At 32.1% G+C, this 19,786-nt stretch overlaps 1 protein-coding gene across 13 annotated transcripts in view; it reads left to right on the forward strand.

Moving 5' to 3' along the window:
* The window catches only part of LOC126816806 (tight junction protein ZO-1), a 94,285-nt gene that overhangs the window by 61,763 nt on the left and 12,736 nt on the right, over positions 1 to 19,786 (forward strand). For 8 of the 13 annotated variants that reach the window (XM_050543528.2, XM_050543533.2, XM_050543534.2 and 5 more), the window contains 21 exons: positions 684 to 914; positions 1,228 to 1,393; positions 1,838 to 1,867; positions 2,759 to 2,915; positions 3,736 to 3,762; positions 4,315 to 4,417; positions 4,576 to 4,627; positions 5,059 to 5,229; positions 5,656 to 5,801; positions 7,167 to 7,217; positions 7,390 to 7,485; positions 8,126 to 8,205; positions 8,461 to 8,668; positions 9,113 to 9,210; positions 9,629 to 9,844; positions 11,915 to 11,978; positions 12,344 to 12,469; positions 12,766 to 12,920; positions 13,178 to 13,413; positions 17,432 to 17,605; positions 18,173 to 18,586. In XM_050543528.2, the coding sequence (XP_050399485.2) occupies positions 684 to 914; positions 1,228 to 1,393; positions 1,838 to 1,867; positions 2,759 to 2,915; positions 3,736 to 3,762; positions 4,315 to 4,417; positions 4,576 to 4,627; positions 5,059 to 5,229; positions 5,656 to 5,801; positions 7,167 to 7,217; positions 7,390 to 7,485; positions 8,126 to 8,205; positions 8,461 to 8,668; positions 9,113 to 9,210; positions 9,629 to 9,844; positions 11,915 to 11,978; positions 12,344 to 12,469; positions 12,766 to 12,920; positions 13,178 to 13,413; positions 17,432 to 17,605; positions 18,173 to 18,586 (3,001 nt within the window). The remainder of the gene's footprint in view (positions 1 to 683; positions 915 to 1,227; positions 1,394 to 1,837; positions 1,868 to 2,758; positions 2,916 to 3,735; positions 3,763 to 4,314; positions 4,418 to 4,575; positions 4,628 to 5,058; positions 5,230 to 5,655; positions 5,802 to 7,166; positions 7,218 to 7,389; positions 7,486 to 8,125; positions 8,206 to 8,460; positions 8,669 to 9,112; positions 9,211 to 9,628; positions 9,845 to 11,914; positions 11,979 to 12,343; positions 12,470 to 12,765; positions 12,921 to 13,177; positions 13,414 to 17,431; positions 17,606 to 18,172; positions 18,587 to 19,786) is intronic. The other 5 variants (XM_056099953.1, XM_050543541.2, XM_050543529.2 and 2 more) reach the window with 4 other exon arrangements.

Raw genomic sequence — 19,786 nt, forward strand, 5'->3', positions numbered from 1 at the left:
ATCTTTTGTAAGATCTGCTGATTAGTTTCTTTATGTCTCTCTCTCTACAAATCTTTTTGTTTGCATTTGCAAAGAGTAGATAGCAATCTTTCATGTGTTTTGTTATTGTGATCAATATTGATATTAAGAATTATTTTGTTGAAAGAGACAAAAAATCCAATGTAGATATGTATTACTACATGGTATTAAAGGGGAAAAGGTAATTTAATATTTGCTTTGGTAGTGGAACACATCAATGTGATAGAAAGATTGATTGGTGTGGTAAGATTTGTTGAAGAAACCATTTTATTATGTCCTTGGGGATGCAAAACCATGTGATAATTTTTTTTGTTTATTTTTGCACCTAAAAACAATTGTTCAGAGTTCAAAGAATCTATAGATCTTCCTAATTTTATTAAATTGTTTAAATAATAAATGACATGGGAAGACATCTGCAAGAACAATATTTGCCAGAATGAATTCATTCACCCCACCATCCCACATTATGCAAGGTCACAATAATAGGTTAATTATTCTCTGGGATAGAATAGTAATGAGAGTATTGGATAACCAATGCAATACAAATATAATCAATTTTATTGTTATCTAGTACATGTATATAAATTAAGATGAGACATGGCAAGCTATTCTTTTCACAAATGCCATGTTATACTGTAAAATGTTTGCTTATATTATTTTTCCAGCTTTACCATATCAACCCGGTTTTGATACTTTACGTAGACAACTAGATAAAGATGATGTGAATATATATAGACCTAGTGTACGATCAGAAGATGATTTATTTAAACCTGAATCTCTACCCCAGGGTGTACCATTAGGCGCTTACCCACAATCAGAACATACTAGATATGATGGGAGATATGTATATGATCATGAAGGTCCTCCTAGACCACCATTACCAACTGGATTTGATGGTATGTTGCTTTATTTACCATTTCAAACCTAATTGACTACATTATTTTCCAGAAGTTTTGTTGCCAAGAAAGACAGAAATTCTTAGGAAATGCTTCATTCTTTTAACCTGATAATAGTTATCTATTTGGTTATAGTTTGTAATGAAACTATTCTTAAGAAGTATTTTTATGTGTAATTGAGAAAAGATGTCAGTCTGTGCTCTAAGGGGAGATAATATGAGAGTTAGGTCTTTATGTAGGAGTTACCTCCCTTTAATATATTGTGGCTTCTGTAAGTTTCATTTATAAACATTAATTGATCTTGTTCTATTAGATGGTCCAGCTCTACCCCAAAGTCCAGGTCAAGGTCGATTAAATCCTGAAGATTACTATCAACAGTATCCTGGTAATAACAACTACTCGCCTCATGATTCAAGATTACGTGATTACAACACCCGACCAATTGTTGATGATGATGTTTTTAATACATCACATGAAGAGTAAGTAGATGATATGAATTAAGATGATAAAACATAGGTTTTATATATATTTTTTTTTTTTTTGCCAGTCGTATTGTTACAGCAATCATGAATCAATCATTAAATGTGGCTGATTTTCAATTCATGAATCAATCGTTTAACTTAGTTAGCTGATTATCATTTCATAAATCAATCATTTAAAAATCAATGGATCATCTTTAACATCATTAAATCGAAAAACATCATGCATGTTTCTACCTGTATGTAGTAGGCTTATAAATTATACCATATTTTATAGTCTGCTGTGAATAACCCGCCTGTCTCAAACTAGATAATTATTTTGTGTGATACTTATTTTGTGTGATACTAAGACAATAACTATTATTAATATGGTTTATAATATGTAATTAGTAGAATATTAATTTGTTTATAAAATATATATTAGCTTATCATATGTTTTTACAGAAGATATGTTGGAAAACGACATGATATTAGGTAGGCTTGAGTTGCTAGTGAAACTATTGTAGTACTAGAAGATGAAGGTTTCGCATGGTTACCTTAACAAATAGCATCCTCTTTTAACTTTCATTTTCATTTTATGATTTACATTCCTAGGTTAATGCCTCAAAGCATGAATAGAGTTTTGTTTGAAAGAGTTTTGATTTCAGTGCTTTTTTTGTTGTTTTTGTCCACACAAAAGTTTAATCAAATATAATTTTACTGTGGTGGAGTTATACCCATATTCATTACCATCCAAATCCTGGTAAATTGGGTATTGTCTGGTTCATAGGTCTATTTCCCATTCCGTATAATAATTATATCCCTGAAATTAAAGCATTATACATAAACAACAAATGGATTTTACTGTAGAACAGATTTGATCATGCCTAATAATCCTCACCTAATAATTAAACCATAACAATCAAGTTTTAACAAATTCATGTAGTAATTTGATGACTCCACATAAAAATAAATTATCAACCATGTCCATGTGATCATTATTCACATGCAATTTGTAAAGGCTTGCTAGTTTAGTTTTGTTTTATTTTTATCTGATATCTATTCCTTTTCCATTCCTCTTTTAATTCTGTGTTCAAAGTAGTTCTATCTCTTTAATGTTTCATGTACTAGAATGCACTTAAATATTTTCATTTGTTTTGAAAATATAGCAAATTTTTCATTTACGTTATGTATGACCTCATTGTTTATAGGCACCACAAATAACTCTGAATTATAAAGTCGTTCCAAATTGACTTCAATTATCCCACTTACACATGTTCTACGTCTTTTCAAAACTAGATTTTGTAGTTCATTTTATTCAGTCGTAGTATAGATAATTTTTTTTCACATTTTCACATTATAATATTCATGTTTTCTCTTCTACAGGCCTGAACCACGATCAGTGACATTTAGAAAAGATGCTGATGTCGGTTTAGGATTAAGATTAGCGGGCGGTAATTCTACAGGTACATTTATAGCATCAGTACAGCCAGGTTGTGCTGCTGAAGCACAAGGTTTAACAGAGGGTGATCAGATTGTTAAGGTAAATAAAGAAGAGCTGGTTTTATTTCTTTTCTTTATGATTTTGTATGAAATACGAATGTTTTGCATGGTTGAATGAACTATTTCAAGAAACAATTTTTTGTTTGAAACTGTTTATTCATTATATTTTGTGAAGTTTATTATTAGGTAAAGTAGTATATTGCATGAATAGAGTTTAGTGAAATGAATACGATATGTTTTTCTTGATGAATATGGAAATAAGTCTCTGGGACAATTTATTAATTAAAGGAGGCAAGTCTTTAACTCAATGTCATCTACAGTCTTCGGCATTCCAAACATGACTTACTGGTCAATTTAAATCAACATTGATGATGTTATCTTACCATGAAAAGATGGGCTTCTGATATCCAATATTTAAGACACAATGAGAATTTTAAAATTGGGGTGCGAATCGCGTGCCAGAATGCTTTCGGGTGCCATTTGTAATGAGGCTAAACATATCCCGCAAGAGAATACTACCAGTGTAGACTGGAATAACCAGGCACCAAAGAATGCCATTCAAATCGAACTCTTCAAGTATTTCGCCAAACATAACTGATTAGAAATTGCAGTAAAAACAGAAACGATTGAAAGTAAATTAGTTTATATACATTCATATTACATTATTATATGCGTTGCGACCCATTTGTGTCCTTGTTCTAGGCGCCAAAGAATAGAGATTTAGCTCCTTTAAAACTGTTTTATTAAATTTGTTACAAATCAAAACATATATGCCGGAGACTTTTTCTATATCTGTTTGTTGTGTTTAAGTTGCTGTGTTTGTTTTTATTCCAACCTTGTTTTATTTACCTTACTTGCAGGCATGGCTAACAGAACATGGTGTTAAGGTGTGTACTAACAAGCAACCTTTTTAAATAATCACTACTAGTAATAGTATTCGACCAATCTCTAGCCTATTTCATTTTATTTCTGTCTTTTCTATTAAATCTTTTTTTTTCTAATCGAAAGTTTATGAATTTTTTCACACTTCTATACCCAAACTAATAAGCGTTTAATACAAATACAGTACCAATTGCGCTGATCATAAATTACAACATTATTATTTACTGAGATTGGTTATTAATGTGAAACCAATGCTTACACATTAATTGCATCTGACAAGATTGTTTTTGCACGTTTGCATACGGTGTGAATATGAACAATGATTGTAATTGCTTACCTTTTGTTTGGCATTGTCTGTTTTTTCAAACATATTCTCTGTCATTGTATACGTTAATGTATACGTTACTATCATATGTTTTGGTTACCACGAATTATGTTTAATTGCATGTGATTAGTTTCATTGGATGTATGTGAATTAATAAAGCATGCAGTGCATTTTTTTTTTTTAATAAATTATTGAAAACAGAGTTGTATTGGTTGACTTTGTATATTTTTAGGCTAATGAACGTGAAGTATCAGGAATGACAAGAGAAGAAGCTGTCAATTATTTAACTAGTCTACAGGGAGAAGTTACATTGGTTGTGCAATATAAAAAAGAAGGTATGTTACATGTTTCAAAGTTCTATATTTCACAAACATAATTAGGGATCGAATGTTTATTATTCTTGAATAGGGTCGTATGTTCTAAAGTATTTTGATTGAGTTTTACAAATATTCTGACTATTATATATAACTGTATTTCTTCCTGTATTTTACAGAATATGACAGAATTATGGCAAGTCATGAAGCTGGAGATTCATTCTATATAAAGTAAGTATAATACGCAACTCATCAATGCTGTAAGGGCTTGGTGCAGAAAAATAAGATGTTAAAACCCATTACTTTTTCCAATACAGCCCTCTTTTCTTAAAATTTTTATTGTTTGATATTTTTCACTTCAAAAAGATATATTTTTTTTTAAAAAGGGGGTCTGTCATTGAGTCAACTGGTGTAGTTTTGATTCCCTGGTTGTACGTGACAAGGAGTAGGGTCGCCTCTCCAACCTCATTTGTTTTCTCCGGGTACTCCGGTTTCCTCCCACTGCTAAAGACCCCTACGCTCAAGCGAATTATTGAAATAAAGTTGAACCATATGTTAGTCCCAAAATGACCTAGTTTGCGTCAAGTGGACGTTAAACCCCATCTCCCTACCTCCTTTCTTCTTTTTATAACCTCTATTAATTCTTATGTCTTTGTTTTTAGAACACATTTTCATTATGAAGGCACGGCTAATGGTGAACATTCATTTGTTATTGGAGATTTATTTCATATTAAGGATACTTTATTTCGAGGTATTGGTGGCTCCTGGTTAGCTATTAAGCTAGATAAGAACTTTCAGGAAACCAAAAAAGGAACGATACCAAATACTCACAAGTAAGTTTTTGGACATCTCTGCAGCAAACGAATGTAATTGATACAAATTTCATAAATTTATTGATTAGAATTTAACACAGGCACTTGAAGGGATTAAAATTTCTTACATTATCTTGTCTAGCATACTACAATATTGACAAGGTATAGCATACACCATATTGTTTTAACTCAGTGAAGACATTTCTTTGTCGATTAACTCACAATACTCGCTACATGTAACACCCTCCTTCCGTTTTATAGCACACTACACATTATTTAATTCTTATAGAACCCCCAATGTCACTAAATTGATCATTTTATAGCGTTAATGTTTAATAGTAACTTAAGTTTCAAATGAATTAATTTTGAATGTGACTATAAAGATAGAAAAATTAATGTTATGCACAATTGATATTAAATAATTTGTGTAAATATATTACATTTTAGGGCTGAAACAATATGTCAATATCAACAACAACAGAACAATGACAAAGAAAACTTCCCAAATAAAGGGCGGGGCAGTTTATTTAGACGCAAAGCTGCCAGACGGGCAAAATCGCTCGGTAAAGACCATTGGGAAGAACTTATCTTCTGTAAGTTTATATATTTTATTAACTGATTTCTTACTGATGTCTGGTAAAGGGAATATAATATATACCATGTTTTATGTCTTCATATTGTATTTGTTGTGTTTATAATTTGGTGATACAGGGAAACCTTGCTAAAGTAAAGAGATATATATATATTTAATTAATTATTCTACTATATATAAAATATGAAAAATGAAGGAACTTGGACATTTAGTTTTAGCACTGAAGATTTGTTAGTTTTGAATTAGAGAACTAATGAGAAAAATGGTAATAACCTTTCCACACAAAAATTGACCTTATTTCTTTCTCTCACAAAATAATAGCAAAGTTCCACTGTATCTGTGTGTAATGTGTAGTTTTATATTATTGGTGTATTTTATTTTTGTTTTATTTTTATTAGCTAATGATGATGGTAAGTGTAGAGTTGGGAGAAATTAGCTTGATGTGATTCACTTATTTTACCTGTTTGCTTTACTGTTTATTATGCATTATTTTAATCTTTATTCTACTAGTGGCACTGATAATCTTTTAGATCAATTAAATAGTGTTAATAACAGATAGATGATTTTATAAATAATATAGAATGATCTTATTTATAACTGATTTACAACACTTTAAAATAAAGGAGAAAAAACATTATGATTATATGATTATGATTATGTAATATCTTATGTTATATATTAAGATATTTCTTATTTGTAAGCACAAATGCACGATACATATATTTATGTATATGAAATATTACTAGATATGTTACTCGCATGAAATTATTACAAATACATGCTCTATCCTACATGTAGGCCTCCTCTGTCAAATACACAAATTTCTTTCCTTAAAAATCTTTACTTAACATTCTTGTTAGTCATGTATTAAATGCTTACCTTGAGTAAACAGAAGTTGATATAGTGATAAGGATTACGAAAATAAAAGAAAACAATACTTCAGTCCTCCTGTTTGTTAAACATAGTTTATCAATTTTGATTAGAATAGAGAAGTGTTAAGTTTACTATACAAACATGATTGTCTTTGCTTTTTATTTCCTATTGATTTGTATTTTCTCTTGATTTGTATTTCAAGTTTCTACTTGATTTCAATCTTTTGCCTTTTCTATTCACTGTTTAGTTTTTGTACAATCAATATTGAATTGTTTCAGTGGCATTTAGTAATTGAACGTGAAATACACAGGACACTGTTTGATAAAGACTAGAGAAGCCTAGTCGAAACATCGCTCAGTAATAAGCAGTAATTGTATTCCATAAAAAACAATTTTATAACATTGATAGATTTGCAGTTTAATATATGTCTATGATTAATATGAATTGATGTAAAATGTCATATTCCACCATGGTTTCACTTTCACTATTTCAGCTGGCTTACATACCAAATTCACAGCATACCAAAGAGTTGTACTAAGAGAAGGTAAGTGGTAAATATTGTGTTTTTGTTTACATAGGAATCTCTCTTATAATTGTGATGCCAATTAATATGACTGTTGAGATTATAAACACTAATTTTTAAAATGTCAATAAAGAATTTTTTGTTACAAAATAATTAATGAATTGAGTTAATTAAACTGTCGATTTTTTTTCAGCTGGCTTTGTACGACCTGTTGTTATTTTCGGTGCTATATCAGATATTGCTAGAGAAAGACTTATCAGTACTTATCCTGAAAGATTTGAAGCACCAGGTAAGTTTTCTAGGTTGATGTCCTTTTGAAAACATACTTGATATAGGTATTTTTTTAGATGAAAATTGTGAAAAGCATTATCAAGCTCACCATGAAAAATAGATGAAATTAATTTTGAATTATATCATAAAATAGGCATACTTAATCACCAAAAATACAAGTACTGACAAGATTAGAAGTACTTTCTTGTATATTATTATTTCCACCATTCGCTTGATACACAGAGTTTAAGGTCTTGATTTAAGTATAATATTGATTTTCAATGAATTTTGATAACTTTAACAGCTAAATCCATGATATTAAATATTTCTTATGGGGCAGAAATTTATAAAAACCAAAAAAAATTCTGATGATTTTCTGATAATTACTTAATGAGTTGTTACTCTTAATCAGATTTTAGTGTATTATAAATGTTTCATTACTGAAAAAGCAAAAAATATGTGACAACTCTTGTTTTTTACAACCCCAACGTTGAAAGCTAAGACATTTGCTATGGCATGATAGACATTTGAACAGACATTATTAAAATGATTTATTTTAAACAACCATCCAAGGTGTTGAAAAAAGCACTAATTGAGGACGGTTAGGAATATTTTTTTTTAGTAAAATTAACTAAATATAATATTTCTTTTTAATGCAGAAAGTGAATCCAGTTCAGAAGATTCCAAGAAAAAGTCTGGTATTATTAGACTGGGATCTATTCGTAATATTATAAACAAGGTAAAAAATTCACTTCACAATTTGATCATTGTAAATCTTAAAATGACAGAATTTGTGATCTTGATTTGAGTAAAATCAAAATTTGAAGACTTCATTGAATATTATCTGTTGATTTGCTTTGTTAGATTATAACCTGTCTTCGTTGAAAATGTCAACATAGTAAGCCAAAAATGAAGCTAAATTTAGTGAACGAATCAACAGATCAAATTGATCAAGATATGTAGGGTTATAATATGTATTTTATTTTTTGAACAGAGAAAACATTGTGTAATAGATGTCACACCACATCATGTAGATAGATTAAACTATGCCCAGTATTGTCCTATAGTTATCTATATCAAGGCAGATAATAAACAGGCTATTAAAGATTGTCGAGCCAAATGGAAAACATCCAGTAAAAACCCTAAGAAACTTCTTGAACATAATGAAAAACTAGAAAGATTCTATTCTCACTTATTTACAGGTATGTCTTCAAATATATTATGCTATATAATGATTATCTATAAAGAGCTATGTTTTGAAAGACTAAGAGACACTAAAAAGGTCATTTTGGGACTAATGTGGTATTTATTTCAATAATTCACTTGTGCACAGAAGTTTGTCAGAAGAGAAGGAGAAAAACCTGAATACTCAGAGAAAACCCACAAAGTTATGTAGGCAAACTTACTGCTTGTCACATAAACACCTGAGATAGAGTCTCAGACTTGACTATAGGATAAACCTTATGATGCAAAGTATATGCATTGGACTTTTCACCCACCCAACAACAGAGTTGTACAGAGAAAAAATGTTCATACTAATTAATAATAATATCAGTGTTTTCTACAAGCAGAAAGACATGCAGTTATATATCAGTTTTATTAATTGTGATGTCCGTGTTAAAACATTTGAAATTGATATGTTTTAGGTGTTATTAATCACAATAGCTCAGATAACTGGTTTCCTAAAGTTATGGAAATGGTTGAAGCACAGAATCATCAAAAAATCTGGATGTCAGAGAAAAAGGTTTGTAAAAACATAAGTAGAGATGTTTTCTTGAACAAAGATATTATCTACTAGATATTCAAAAGATTTGATATCAGTGATAGAAGATATTTATTATTTCTGGAGATTATCTTGCAATTGTTCAAATAGCCCTTGCTCAGTTAATACCTAGAATTATTTCATTCATCAATTTTATAGAAATGAAATGAAATGAAATGGGGTTTAACGTCCTAATGTTCTGCTCCTATACTGGGCTAATGAAGACGGGCATACGCCATACAGTGTGCTATGAGGGAAATTTTGCCCGGGCAGCGGCACTATCGCCTACTCTTATATCGAATTCCAACTGCCAAGGGATCTTTTACGTGCATTCCAATGTTTACACGGGACCTCGGTTTTCAATTTTATAGAATATGAATATGTATTATATGTCTTTCAGCCCGAAGATGATATTAATGATGATTTTTTGTTTCCGATGCCAAATCGTATGAGTTTTGCTGGTTCACCTGATAGTGAATTAGATTTAAGTCGCAATACTGGTGACCAATCCGGTAAACCGAGATTAATGAGATCATCATCTGATCCTAGTATTAATACCAACGATCATATACCTGGTATACCTCCATACCCAACACCACCTAATTATAATCATAAGGTAAATTTTTACTTGTATTTATTATATTTTCAGTACATTGATGTGAAAGATAGATTTAAAATGACTAGATCTCTTTTATGTGGGTCAAAAATAAAATAGTTGATTTTATTGGATTTGTTGGGGGCATTTGTTCGGAGGGATGACAATTTATCCTCATTGAAAACATTACATCTATAGATAAAACAAGTGCTAGCACCATACAGAATCTAGTTGCCACTCATGGTTCTCTGGACAGTTTGTGTGTGGTCACAATTAACAGTTTGTGACCACAAATTGATGATGCTGAACCAACTTATTCTAGATGTGATATCGAACTTGTTATATTATTAGTAAACAAGTCGACTTCGGCTTAAACATACATTATGCAAGAGCTAAATCTGCCTATTGCAGGTCTTTCTTTAGGCCTGAAATATTTTCTAAATTATTAACTTATCCAGGCCATAATCAACTCTACATGGCATCAGAATTCTCCGATAGTAAATAGATTAGAACAGTTAGCCATATTTTGATTTAAGCTCAAAATGGAGGAGCGAGACTTAGCTTCGAACAACCAGTACGGTGGTTGAAAGTCAAACCTTCAAAGGCTAATATATTCATTCACAATAGAGTAATTTGAATGAAATTTTCAAATTATTCATTTTACATTATCTATTTCCGAACTATTATAGCACGAATGGCTAGCTCTTTATCTAAATCTTATATAATGTATCTTTAATATTTTGAAACAAATTTTTGTCCCCCGCCTTTCGAAGAAAGCAGGGGACTATTAAAATGGGTTCGTCCGTCTGTCTGTCTGTCTGTCTGTCTGTCCGTCTGTCTGTCCTTCTGTCTGTCCGTCTGTCTGTCCGTCACACTTTTTGGGACACAATAACTCTCTTCCTAATTGAGCTAGAATGTTCAAACTTGGTGTATGTGTTTATTAGGTCAATGCCTTGATGGAGTTCGAAGATGAGCATTTTCCACTTAGGGTAAGCAGAGATAAGCAATTTGATTGGTTGATGCTTTGGGACACGATAACTCTCTTCCTAATTGGGCTAGAATATTCAAACTTGGTGTATGTGTTGATTAGGTCAATGCCTTGATGGAGTTCGAAGATGAGCATTTTCCGCTTAGGGTAAGCAGAGATAAGCAATTTGATTGGTTGATGCTTTGGGACACGATAACTTTTAATTGAGCTAGAATGTTCAAACTTGGTGTATGTGTTTATTAGGTCAATGCCTTGATGGAGTTCGAAGATGAGCATTTTCCGCTTAGGGTAAGCAGAGATAAGCAATTTGATTGGTTGATACTTTGGGGCACGATAACTCTCTTCCTAATTGAGCTAGAATGTTCAAACTTGGTGTATGTGTTGAGTAGGTCAATGCCTTGATGGAGTTCGAAGATGAGCATTTTCCGCTTAGGGTAAGCAGAGATAAGCAATTTGATTGGTTGATGCTTTGGGACACGATAACTTTAGTTCTAATTAAGTGAGATTGATGAAACTTGGTGTATAGATTTATTATATGAATACCTTAACTAAGTTCGATAATGAACATTTTTTGCTGAGGGTAAGCAGAGTGATAAGCAATTTGATTGGTAGAAACTTTGGAACACAATAACTCTCCTTCTAATTGAGGTACAATGTTCAAACTTGGCATAGGTGTCTATTAGGTGAATGTTTAAACTTGATGTATATGTAGATATTCATTAGGTGAATGTCTTGACTGAGTTCAATAATTAACATTTCGAGCTGAAGCTAAGCAGAGCTAATCGATTTCATTTGTCGATGGTTTGGGACAAGATAATCTTGATTCTATCTGATAGAGAGTGATGAAACTTAGTGAAAAAAATAAATGTGCGATTAATTAATATGTGTCATCTATTTATTTTGCAATTTCGGCGGGGGACATCAGCCTCACTGTTGGCTTGTTAATTCTGTTTCTTTAGATCTTGCCAATCAAAGATACCGGTAATCTTAAATCAAATCTTCATTTTGGTCTAAGTCCATGAGGTTTGTCTCCTTTAAATGACACCTGGTCTTCAATTTCATAATATTTCAATTATGTTTATGATGTTCATTTTGTATTGTAGAAAGGCTATGGAGAACGAATACCTTATAATGATGATCCTAGATATGACGATCCCTATTCTCATGGTAAGGTTAAGTCATGTTATTTGAGTTTGTTTCTAACTGAAGCCACGTAGCTCAGTGAATATGGCGCTGGCTCATTAACTAGGACAGTTAGTGACAGTTCATCAGGATTTTCCACCAGTTTCCCTATATAAGTGGTGTGAGCCTAGCAAAGAAACGCATTCATTCATTCTGATGGTCTGAAAATATGAGGCACTGTGTATACGTTAGACTGTACACATCTTGATTAGTCCGGTTGATGCTAATAATGCAATATTTAATGCTATCATTTGATCTAGTTATATGAATTGCTTTATATTGATGCTTTTGTTTAGGTCAATAATTAAATAGTAGACATTAATTTTGACACCATTTACTTTATATTTTAGTTAATGGCAGACCAGAAGATCATTATTACCCATCTTATTACGCTGATCATGCACAAAATAGATCCCATATAGATCACTACGCAACCTTAACACCTAGTGAAAGATTACGCCATAGATCAGTTGAAGGTGGGTGTGAATAACACATTTCAAATGGGTTTTTTTTTGTTTTCTTGTTGATCATTTTGATCAAGTGATGGATCCAATTCCCCATAGAAAACATCAACTAATTTATATGTTAATTGTAAGAATTGTTGGATTTTCTTTCTCAGTAAAAACAACAACTTTTCTATACCACCAAATTAGATTGAATTTTTCTGTGAAATTCGAATATCAATCTTGTCTCCTTTGTGATGGCAGTGCATTAATCAGTAGGTTTGATAAAATGTCCGTCAATAAGTGTGTTAATGTTATTTAAATTGCAGTTAATCCTGGTGTCAATGATTACAGTCCATATAAAACTAGAGTTAGTTCATCAGATTTATATCGATCTGAAATACCAGAATATGCTACTGTACAAAAACATACTTTACCTCATATATCACAATCTAGTGTTCCACCAACTAGTAATCAAAAATCAGTAAGTACTGCTTGTTTTATTATTTATTGTCAAAAATAGATTTGGAAAAACGTATGAAAAAATATAGATTGTGGTTCGATGAATGTCTGGTTTCAGTTTGATGTGGGGGGATCAGTTGACCCTAGCATCAGTGTTATATTTGAAGTGTTGATACTCTTGTTAACAAATATAGAAAATTATTTTAAAAAGTCATAATAATTGAACAAAGTCTTTGATTTTCATGTGACATTCTAACAAGTGTTTTTATATTTTTTCAGGGCCACAATGACTCTTCATCTCACAGTAGCGACTCGTATAACAGATATGTGAGCTCTCCATCTAATAAACATGATGACTCAAAATTAAGAGATAAATTTGGTAGTTTAGTGGTGTCTGGTCAACCCGAGAAAGGATTAGCTCATGATCCTTATAGATTTACACGCAGCACTACTAATCCTGTTAGTTCGGCTCATGTTGATAAAGCAAAACTATCTGACCTTAGTGCTAAATATAGGTATGTACTTCTGTTACATCTCAACTACTCTGATATCATGATATTGACCATAATGGATTAAAGGAGGTTGTTTTCGACGCCTTCGTGGGAATCCAGCTTTTAGGGATTAAAATGGATTAAAAATGTAACAATGGTGTTATAGATTGTTATAAGAATTTACACTTTCATAATTCCTAATGTGACTAATTAACTAACATTTTAATTAACATGTTTGGCATATGGCATAAGAAATAAAAACAAATTAATTCAATTTCACCAAATAAGACACCGTGTCTAAATACTTGACTAAAGTTAATTCCGCTTGTTCGAGTTTTCTTTTCAATTCCTAGAGCTGACTTTGGATTTGGGCATATTTATGTTTCTTCCTTGGTGGTCCCTGTCCCCCAGCATACTGTACAATTCTAATTTCATTAATATTTTTGCTCTTGTTGTAAAAATACGATCATTTCAAAAACATTTGGATGAGCTTTAACAACTAGCTACTTGATCCTTGAATGCCATCCTTCCAGAGTTTTGTTGGTTCTGTGTTCCCCTGTTTGGTAGTGGTTCCACTGATGAGTAGCATATTCACCAGTGATGGGATTTCAAAATTTTTCTTATCAGAAATTTTTCCTCAAAAATAAAGGGGAATAACTCTTATCATTATTTAAACAGGAGTTTTCAGACCACAATTAAAAATCACATGTCAACAAAATATTCAAATTCATACGTAATAAAAAAATAGGTGCACCTCGTTATTTTTATACGCCCACATTTTCATGTGGACGTATATTGTCGTCGCCCCTGTCCGTCCGTCCGGCCACAATTGTTTGTGAACAGTCTACAGGTAACAATTTTTATCCGATTTCAATGAAACTTGAAATATAGGTTTATCACCCTAAGATCTCGGTTCCTCTCGATATTGGCATCTATCGGACCGTAACTTCATGGATTATGGCCCCTGATTGTACGAAAAATCACGTTTTTGGCTTGTGAACACTATAGAGGTCACAATTTTTATCCGATTTTGTTGAAACTTGAAATGTAAGTTTATAACCCAAAGATCTCGGTTCCTTTCGATATTCGCGCATATCGGACCGTAACTTCTTGAATTATGGCCCCTGATTGTACGTAAAAACGTGTTTTTTGGCTTGTGGACCCTTTAGAGGTTATAATTTTTATCCGATTTAAAAAACCGTATTAATATATCACCGTTAAACCCTAAGGACGGCTAAGTTCGAATTTCGTGAAAATCGGCCCAAAACTAACAGACAAAATGGCCGCCGTTCGTTCTCAAATAGCGTAAAAATATGGTATATCAAGGTTGTGGACCCTATAGAGGTCACAATTTTTATCCGATTTTGTTGAAACTTGAAATGTAAGTTTATAACACAAAGATCTTGGTTCCTTTCGATATTTGCGCATATCGCACCGTAACTTCATGAATTATGGCCCCTGATTGTACGCAAAAACCCGTTTTTGGCTTGTGGACCCTATAGAGGTCATAATTTTTTTATCCGATTTAAAAAAAACCTGTTTATATATTACCGTTACACCCTAAGGACGGCTGAGTTCGAATTTCGTGAAAATCGGCCCAAAACTGACAGAAAAAATGGCCGCCGCTCGTTCTCAGATAGCGTAAAAATACGGTATATCAAGGTTGTGGACCCTATAGAGGTCACAATTTTTATCCGATTTTGTTGAAACTTGGAATGTAAGTTTATAACCCAAAGATCTCGGTTCCTGTCGATATTCGCGCATATCGGACTGTAACTTCCTGAATTATGGCCCCTGATTGTACGAAAAATCACGTTTTTAGCTTGTGGACCCTATGGAGGTCATAATTATTATCCAATTTAAAAAATCGTATTATTATATCACCGTTACACCCTAAGGATGATTGAGTTCGAATTTCGTGAAAATCGGCCCAAAACTGACAGATAAAATTTCGTTTTAGCTTGTTTTCTATCCATCTATTGAAAATGTGGGCGTATCCTGCCTGGCAGCCGCTGGTTCATTCAAATTTATGTCAGTAATATTCCTAAAAATTACGTATTGTCATAATATGATAGAATAAAAGCGTGCCAGCCTGTGCCTGTTTCAAATTCCTCCAAAATTACCATATTTTTGGGGGGTATAAGTCAATACACTTTTCATTGGAAGTCCGACATTCGTCGTATACTCCTTTTCGAATTGTACTGAAGTTTTAAAAAAAATGACATCCCTAAATTTATTTGGCAGTAACCGTTGCTCGACCACAATGAGCGAGTGACATCTTCTAAATAATCGCAGTCGACTCTAGCACGCGCTATTGTCTAAAACAATTAACTATTTACATTATTCCAATCGAAATATTCGTCAACATTTCTTAGCATGTTTATTTATTTAAAAACATAAACCCCATTCAAAATATGATCATAAATCCGAGAATATGCCATCAAAATAGAATCTTTTCTCTGACATTTGACGTGTGAAATTCGGCACGTTTACATCTCTTAATTTCACGGGTCTCGCGAGATTTCTTTCATTTTAGTTATTGTACTATAACTGCCACGTGCAATCAGAAACAGTTAGTATTTATCCGATATGCGTGTGTGGGAAATAGCTTTATTTAACTTCGGCTTCCACCAAAGAAACATCACAGACAAGTTATCTGATACAATTTATATTGATTTGGGGTGTTATATACTATTAGGATCTGTGACATATCATATATGACTTATTCCTATGCGTTGTCGGCCAACACCAAGGAGATTGAAACGTCCAACGATGGAGAAGTCATGGGTTTATCACGTAGATTAAGTTTATAATCACTCATATTGGATTGATATATAGTCCGACCAAGGAGATGCAATGTCTTCTGTTCAGAATTGGATTGATGAATTGTCCGACAAAGGATTAAGTCAGCCAATCAAGGCAGATTAAGTAGGTGTATAGACAGTATAACACGATAAATACGTCGATCACTGAATTACTTAATCAATCCAGCCTATTATCAGCGATAATCGGGTTGAGTGGTAGTTATACACTCGGTACACTATATTAATTTTGGAATTTGGAATATTATTCACCATGTCTTGATGTCTGATCGGGCATATTCCTGGTCGCACAATTTAGGACGTTTGGAAAATAGCGTCGGAGATGTCCAGAATATATGGGGGAAATCCCATCACTGATATATTCACCCTCGCCCATTGGTTTGTTACATAGTCGGCCAATTCAGTTATTTTTGGATCTGATTGAGAGTGAGCGAATATGTGAAGACTACATGGATGATATAATGATATTCACCATTAGTTGCCAATTGGTGATTAAGATTCATATTGAATACTTTGATGACTTGATGATTTTCATCATTAGTTGCCAATTGGTGAATAAAATTCAGAGTGAACACTACTTGGATGATTTCATGATATTCATCATTAGTTGCCAATTGGTGAATAAAATTCAGAGTGAACATAAATTCATAAAATTCAGAGTGAAAATAAATTCATAAAATTCAGAGTGAACATAAATTCATAAAATTCAGAGTGAACTAAAATTCAGAGTGAACATAAATTCAGAGTGAACATAAATTCATGAAATTCAGAGTGAACATAAATTCATAAAATTCAGAGTGAATATAAATTCATAAAATCTTTAACACTGTTAATTGGGTCCTAATAACAACATGCCTCTCTTCAAATGAAAGCTAACAAGTCAATATCTGCACCTTCGTGGGGAGGATTGATTTTGTTCATCTCTGTAACGGTGCGGTCATGGGAATACACCCTGCGATTAGAATTAGCCTACAAATTAAACTTGCCAAGTTGACCAAATATGTTTTGTTTTCTTTGATCTTGCTTGAAATTAAGATCCCCACGGTTGCCATAAAAATAATTTTGACAGGTTGATTAAGTATGTTCTGTTATCTGGAATATATGTTGACTAAATATCATGCTATACTTATACATACTTTAATTATGCACCATTATGTTACATTATTACATTTTTCTTATCACATTTAATGGTTTTGTTCCATTTTTTTTTTTTGTTTCAGAAAGGACGATCCGAAATCAAAAAAACCTGTTAAATACATGGATGCTCCAGTAATAGATGTTCCACCCAAAGTAAAAAAGGAACCCCCACCAGTGCCAGTTAAAAATTATAGTTTGCGTGAAAGAGGTGTTGTATTTGAGGATGAAAAAGCCCGAAATTATGAAAATTCCAATAGGTTTGTATTTAATATTGCCATTTGGAATTCAATTGCATTCTTTAGTTCAAAGTTTAGTTTGCTGCTTTAACATTGATTTTTTTTTTTTTTTGCCTTGTATTTTGCTTTTTATTTTTTGTGGATCTAAACTTTTTACAGCCTCAGTAAACAATGTTCTCAATTTTCATTAGTTAGCATCACCAAATAATAATCAGCTCTTATTGTCTTAAACTTCCCAAAATTCATATTTTTGTTGATACTTAACAATAAACTCTGTGACAAAAAAATACTGTTGTCTTTGACAAATAGATAGAAATAGAACTGAATCTAATTTGTTTTAGAAACTAATTAAGGACATTTAGTTGGACTTGTTTTAGACTGTAGACATGTGTAAAACGGACATTGTTAAAAGTTTAGATTGATTAAAGCACTGGTCACACTTAGTAATTGGCTATTAATATTTGACCCTTATGTGCTTAAAGGATGACAGGCACATCCAAATTCCTACCAAATCTCAACTACTGTCTGACCAACACATGTCTTTTAATGTATATCACAGCACTTGAATGGTACCATATTTAATTGCAGGAGTTATACAGACATGAACTATTCCTCACAAGCCAGACGTGACCGACCAAATTACAATGGTGCAGATAACGAACTTCATCGTTCGGTGGACAATACCCCAGAAGGACCTTATGAATATGTGGCACTCAAACAGCCAAATGGTCATGTGCGCGACTTGCGTCAGAATGGTGTGAATAGGGAAAAACGACCATCTGATAATCATGTTGATGTTTATAATAATCATGTGAACAGTTACGATAATCAAATATACGGAACAGAATATTTTCCGGACAATGTGTATGATCGAACTGGTAAATCATTCGCAAATCATATGTACATGGACCATCGCGATCTAGATAGAATACGATCCAGTAAAGAACAATTGCGTAACGATAGTGAAATTTACCCTGTTGAAAATGGGTATACTCGACCAAGGTGAGATATAGGTTGTGGTTGTTTACTAAAAGGTTGTGTTGTTACATGACAGTATTAACAAATATCAGTTTTATTATCGTTTACATGTACATATTTGACTACCATTTATCATTGATATACCGTAACATCATTTTAATTCTCATTTTAATCACATATTGTGTGATATATAATAGTGCTCTTCTTCTTTTCATTCTTGTTCTTGCCTTTTGATACGTCACTCACAACTGATATAAATATACAGACAATACTTATAATCTAGGTGCTGTATTGATAGCCATTGCATTCGGCACACACATGTTGATGCTGCCGGTCTAGCAAAGTAGATCACTGTTGTTAAGTTTGATATATTTTATAATAATCATTTTATAAATCACTCTTTTTTACTTTTATACTAAACTTCAGCAAGTTTATTTTGAGGCCATTTGGCTTCTAATGAGATTTTACAGATTCTGGCATTTTAATATTTCTTAGCTAACTTTTATTATCCCAAAATGATATTTTATAAAAAGAAAATGGCAGTTCTAGGAGTGCGTATATATCTTATTTATATAAATAATTGTAATATATAATAATATTTATAGTTTTGTACATTAGTATATTGTAAATAGAAAGATAGATATATTAAATAGAATAATCCAAATATTGTGAATAAACCCAGAATTCTATGGTCATATATATTCAGTTTCGAATGGTATGCAAAATGGAAATTTGTATGCCAACATTTCGGAATGTATTGGTCAAAGATATACATGAACATAATGGTTTGAATAGGCATTTGATCAGTATGCTCACTTTTCAACATGAAGGCATAATATGTTTAAATATACTGTAACCAACCAATGTTATTTTAAAATTTTCTTAATGTATACTACAGCAAAGAAGGAGCAAGCTTCCTTCATCATTGTCCATTGTAGATTAATAGTTGCATGTTTCCATTCCATTCCAAATTACCCATATAACAGTTCTATTCATCTATAGATAGCTAGAAAAAAAAACACATACCCTGTGCATGCTGTAAAAATGGCCATGAATTTATTACTCGCTACTGCATGGACCGTTTTGAATGTAATGTAATGGAACGGAAACTTGCATCATTTGTTAAAAATGATTCACATACTTTATAATTAGCATTCATGCTCAGCTATTCATGAATTATAGCATAAATATTATATCTGTAGTATTATTTTCTAAATTATCATA

This window comes from Patella vulgata, chromosome 3 (genome assembly GCF_932274485.2).
Source record: "Patella vulgata chromosome 3, xgPatVulg1.2, whole genome shotgun sequence".
In the NCBI taxonomy this organism is placed as follows: Eukaryota; Metazoa; Mollusca; class Gastropoda; family Patellidae; genus Patella; species Patella vulgata.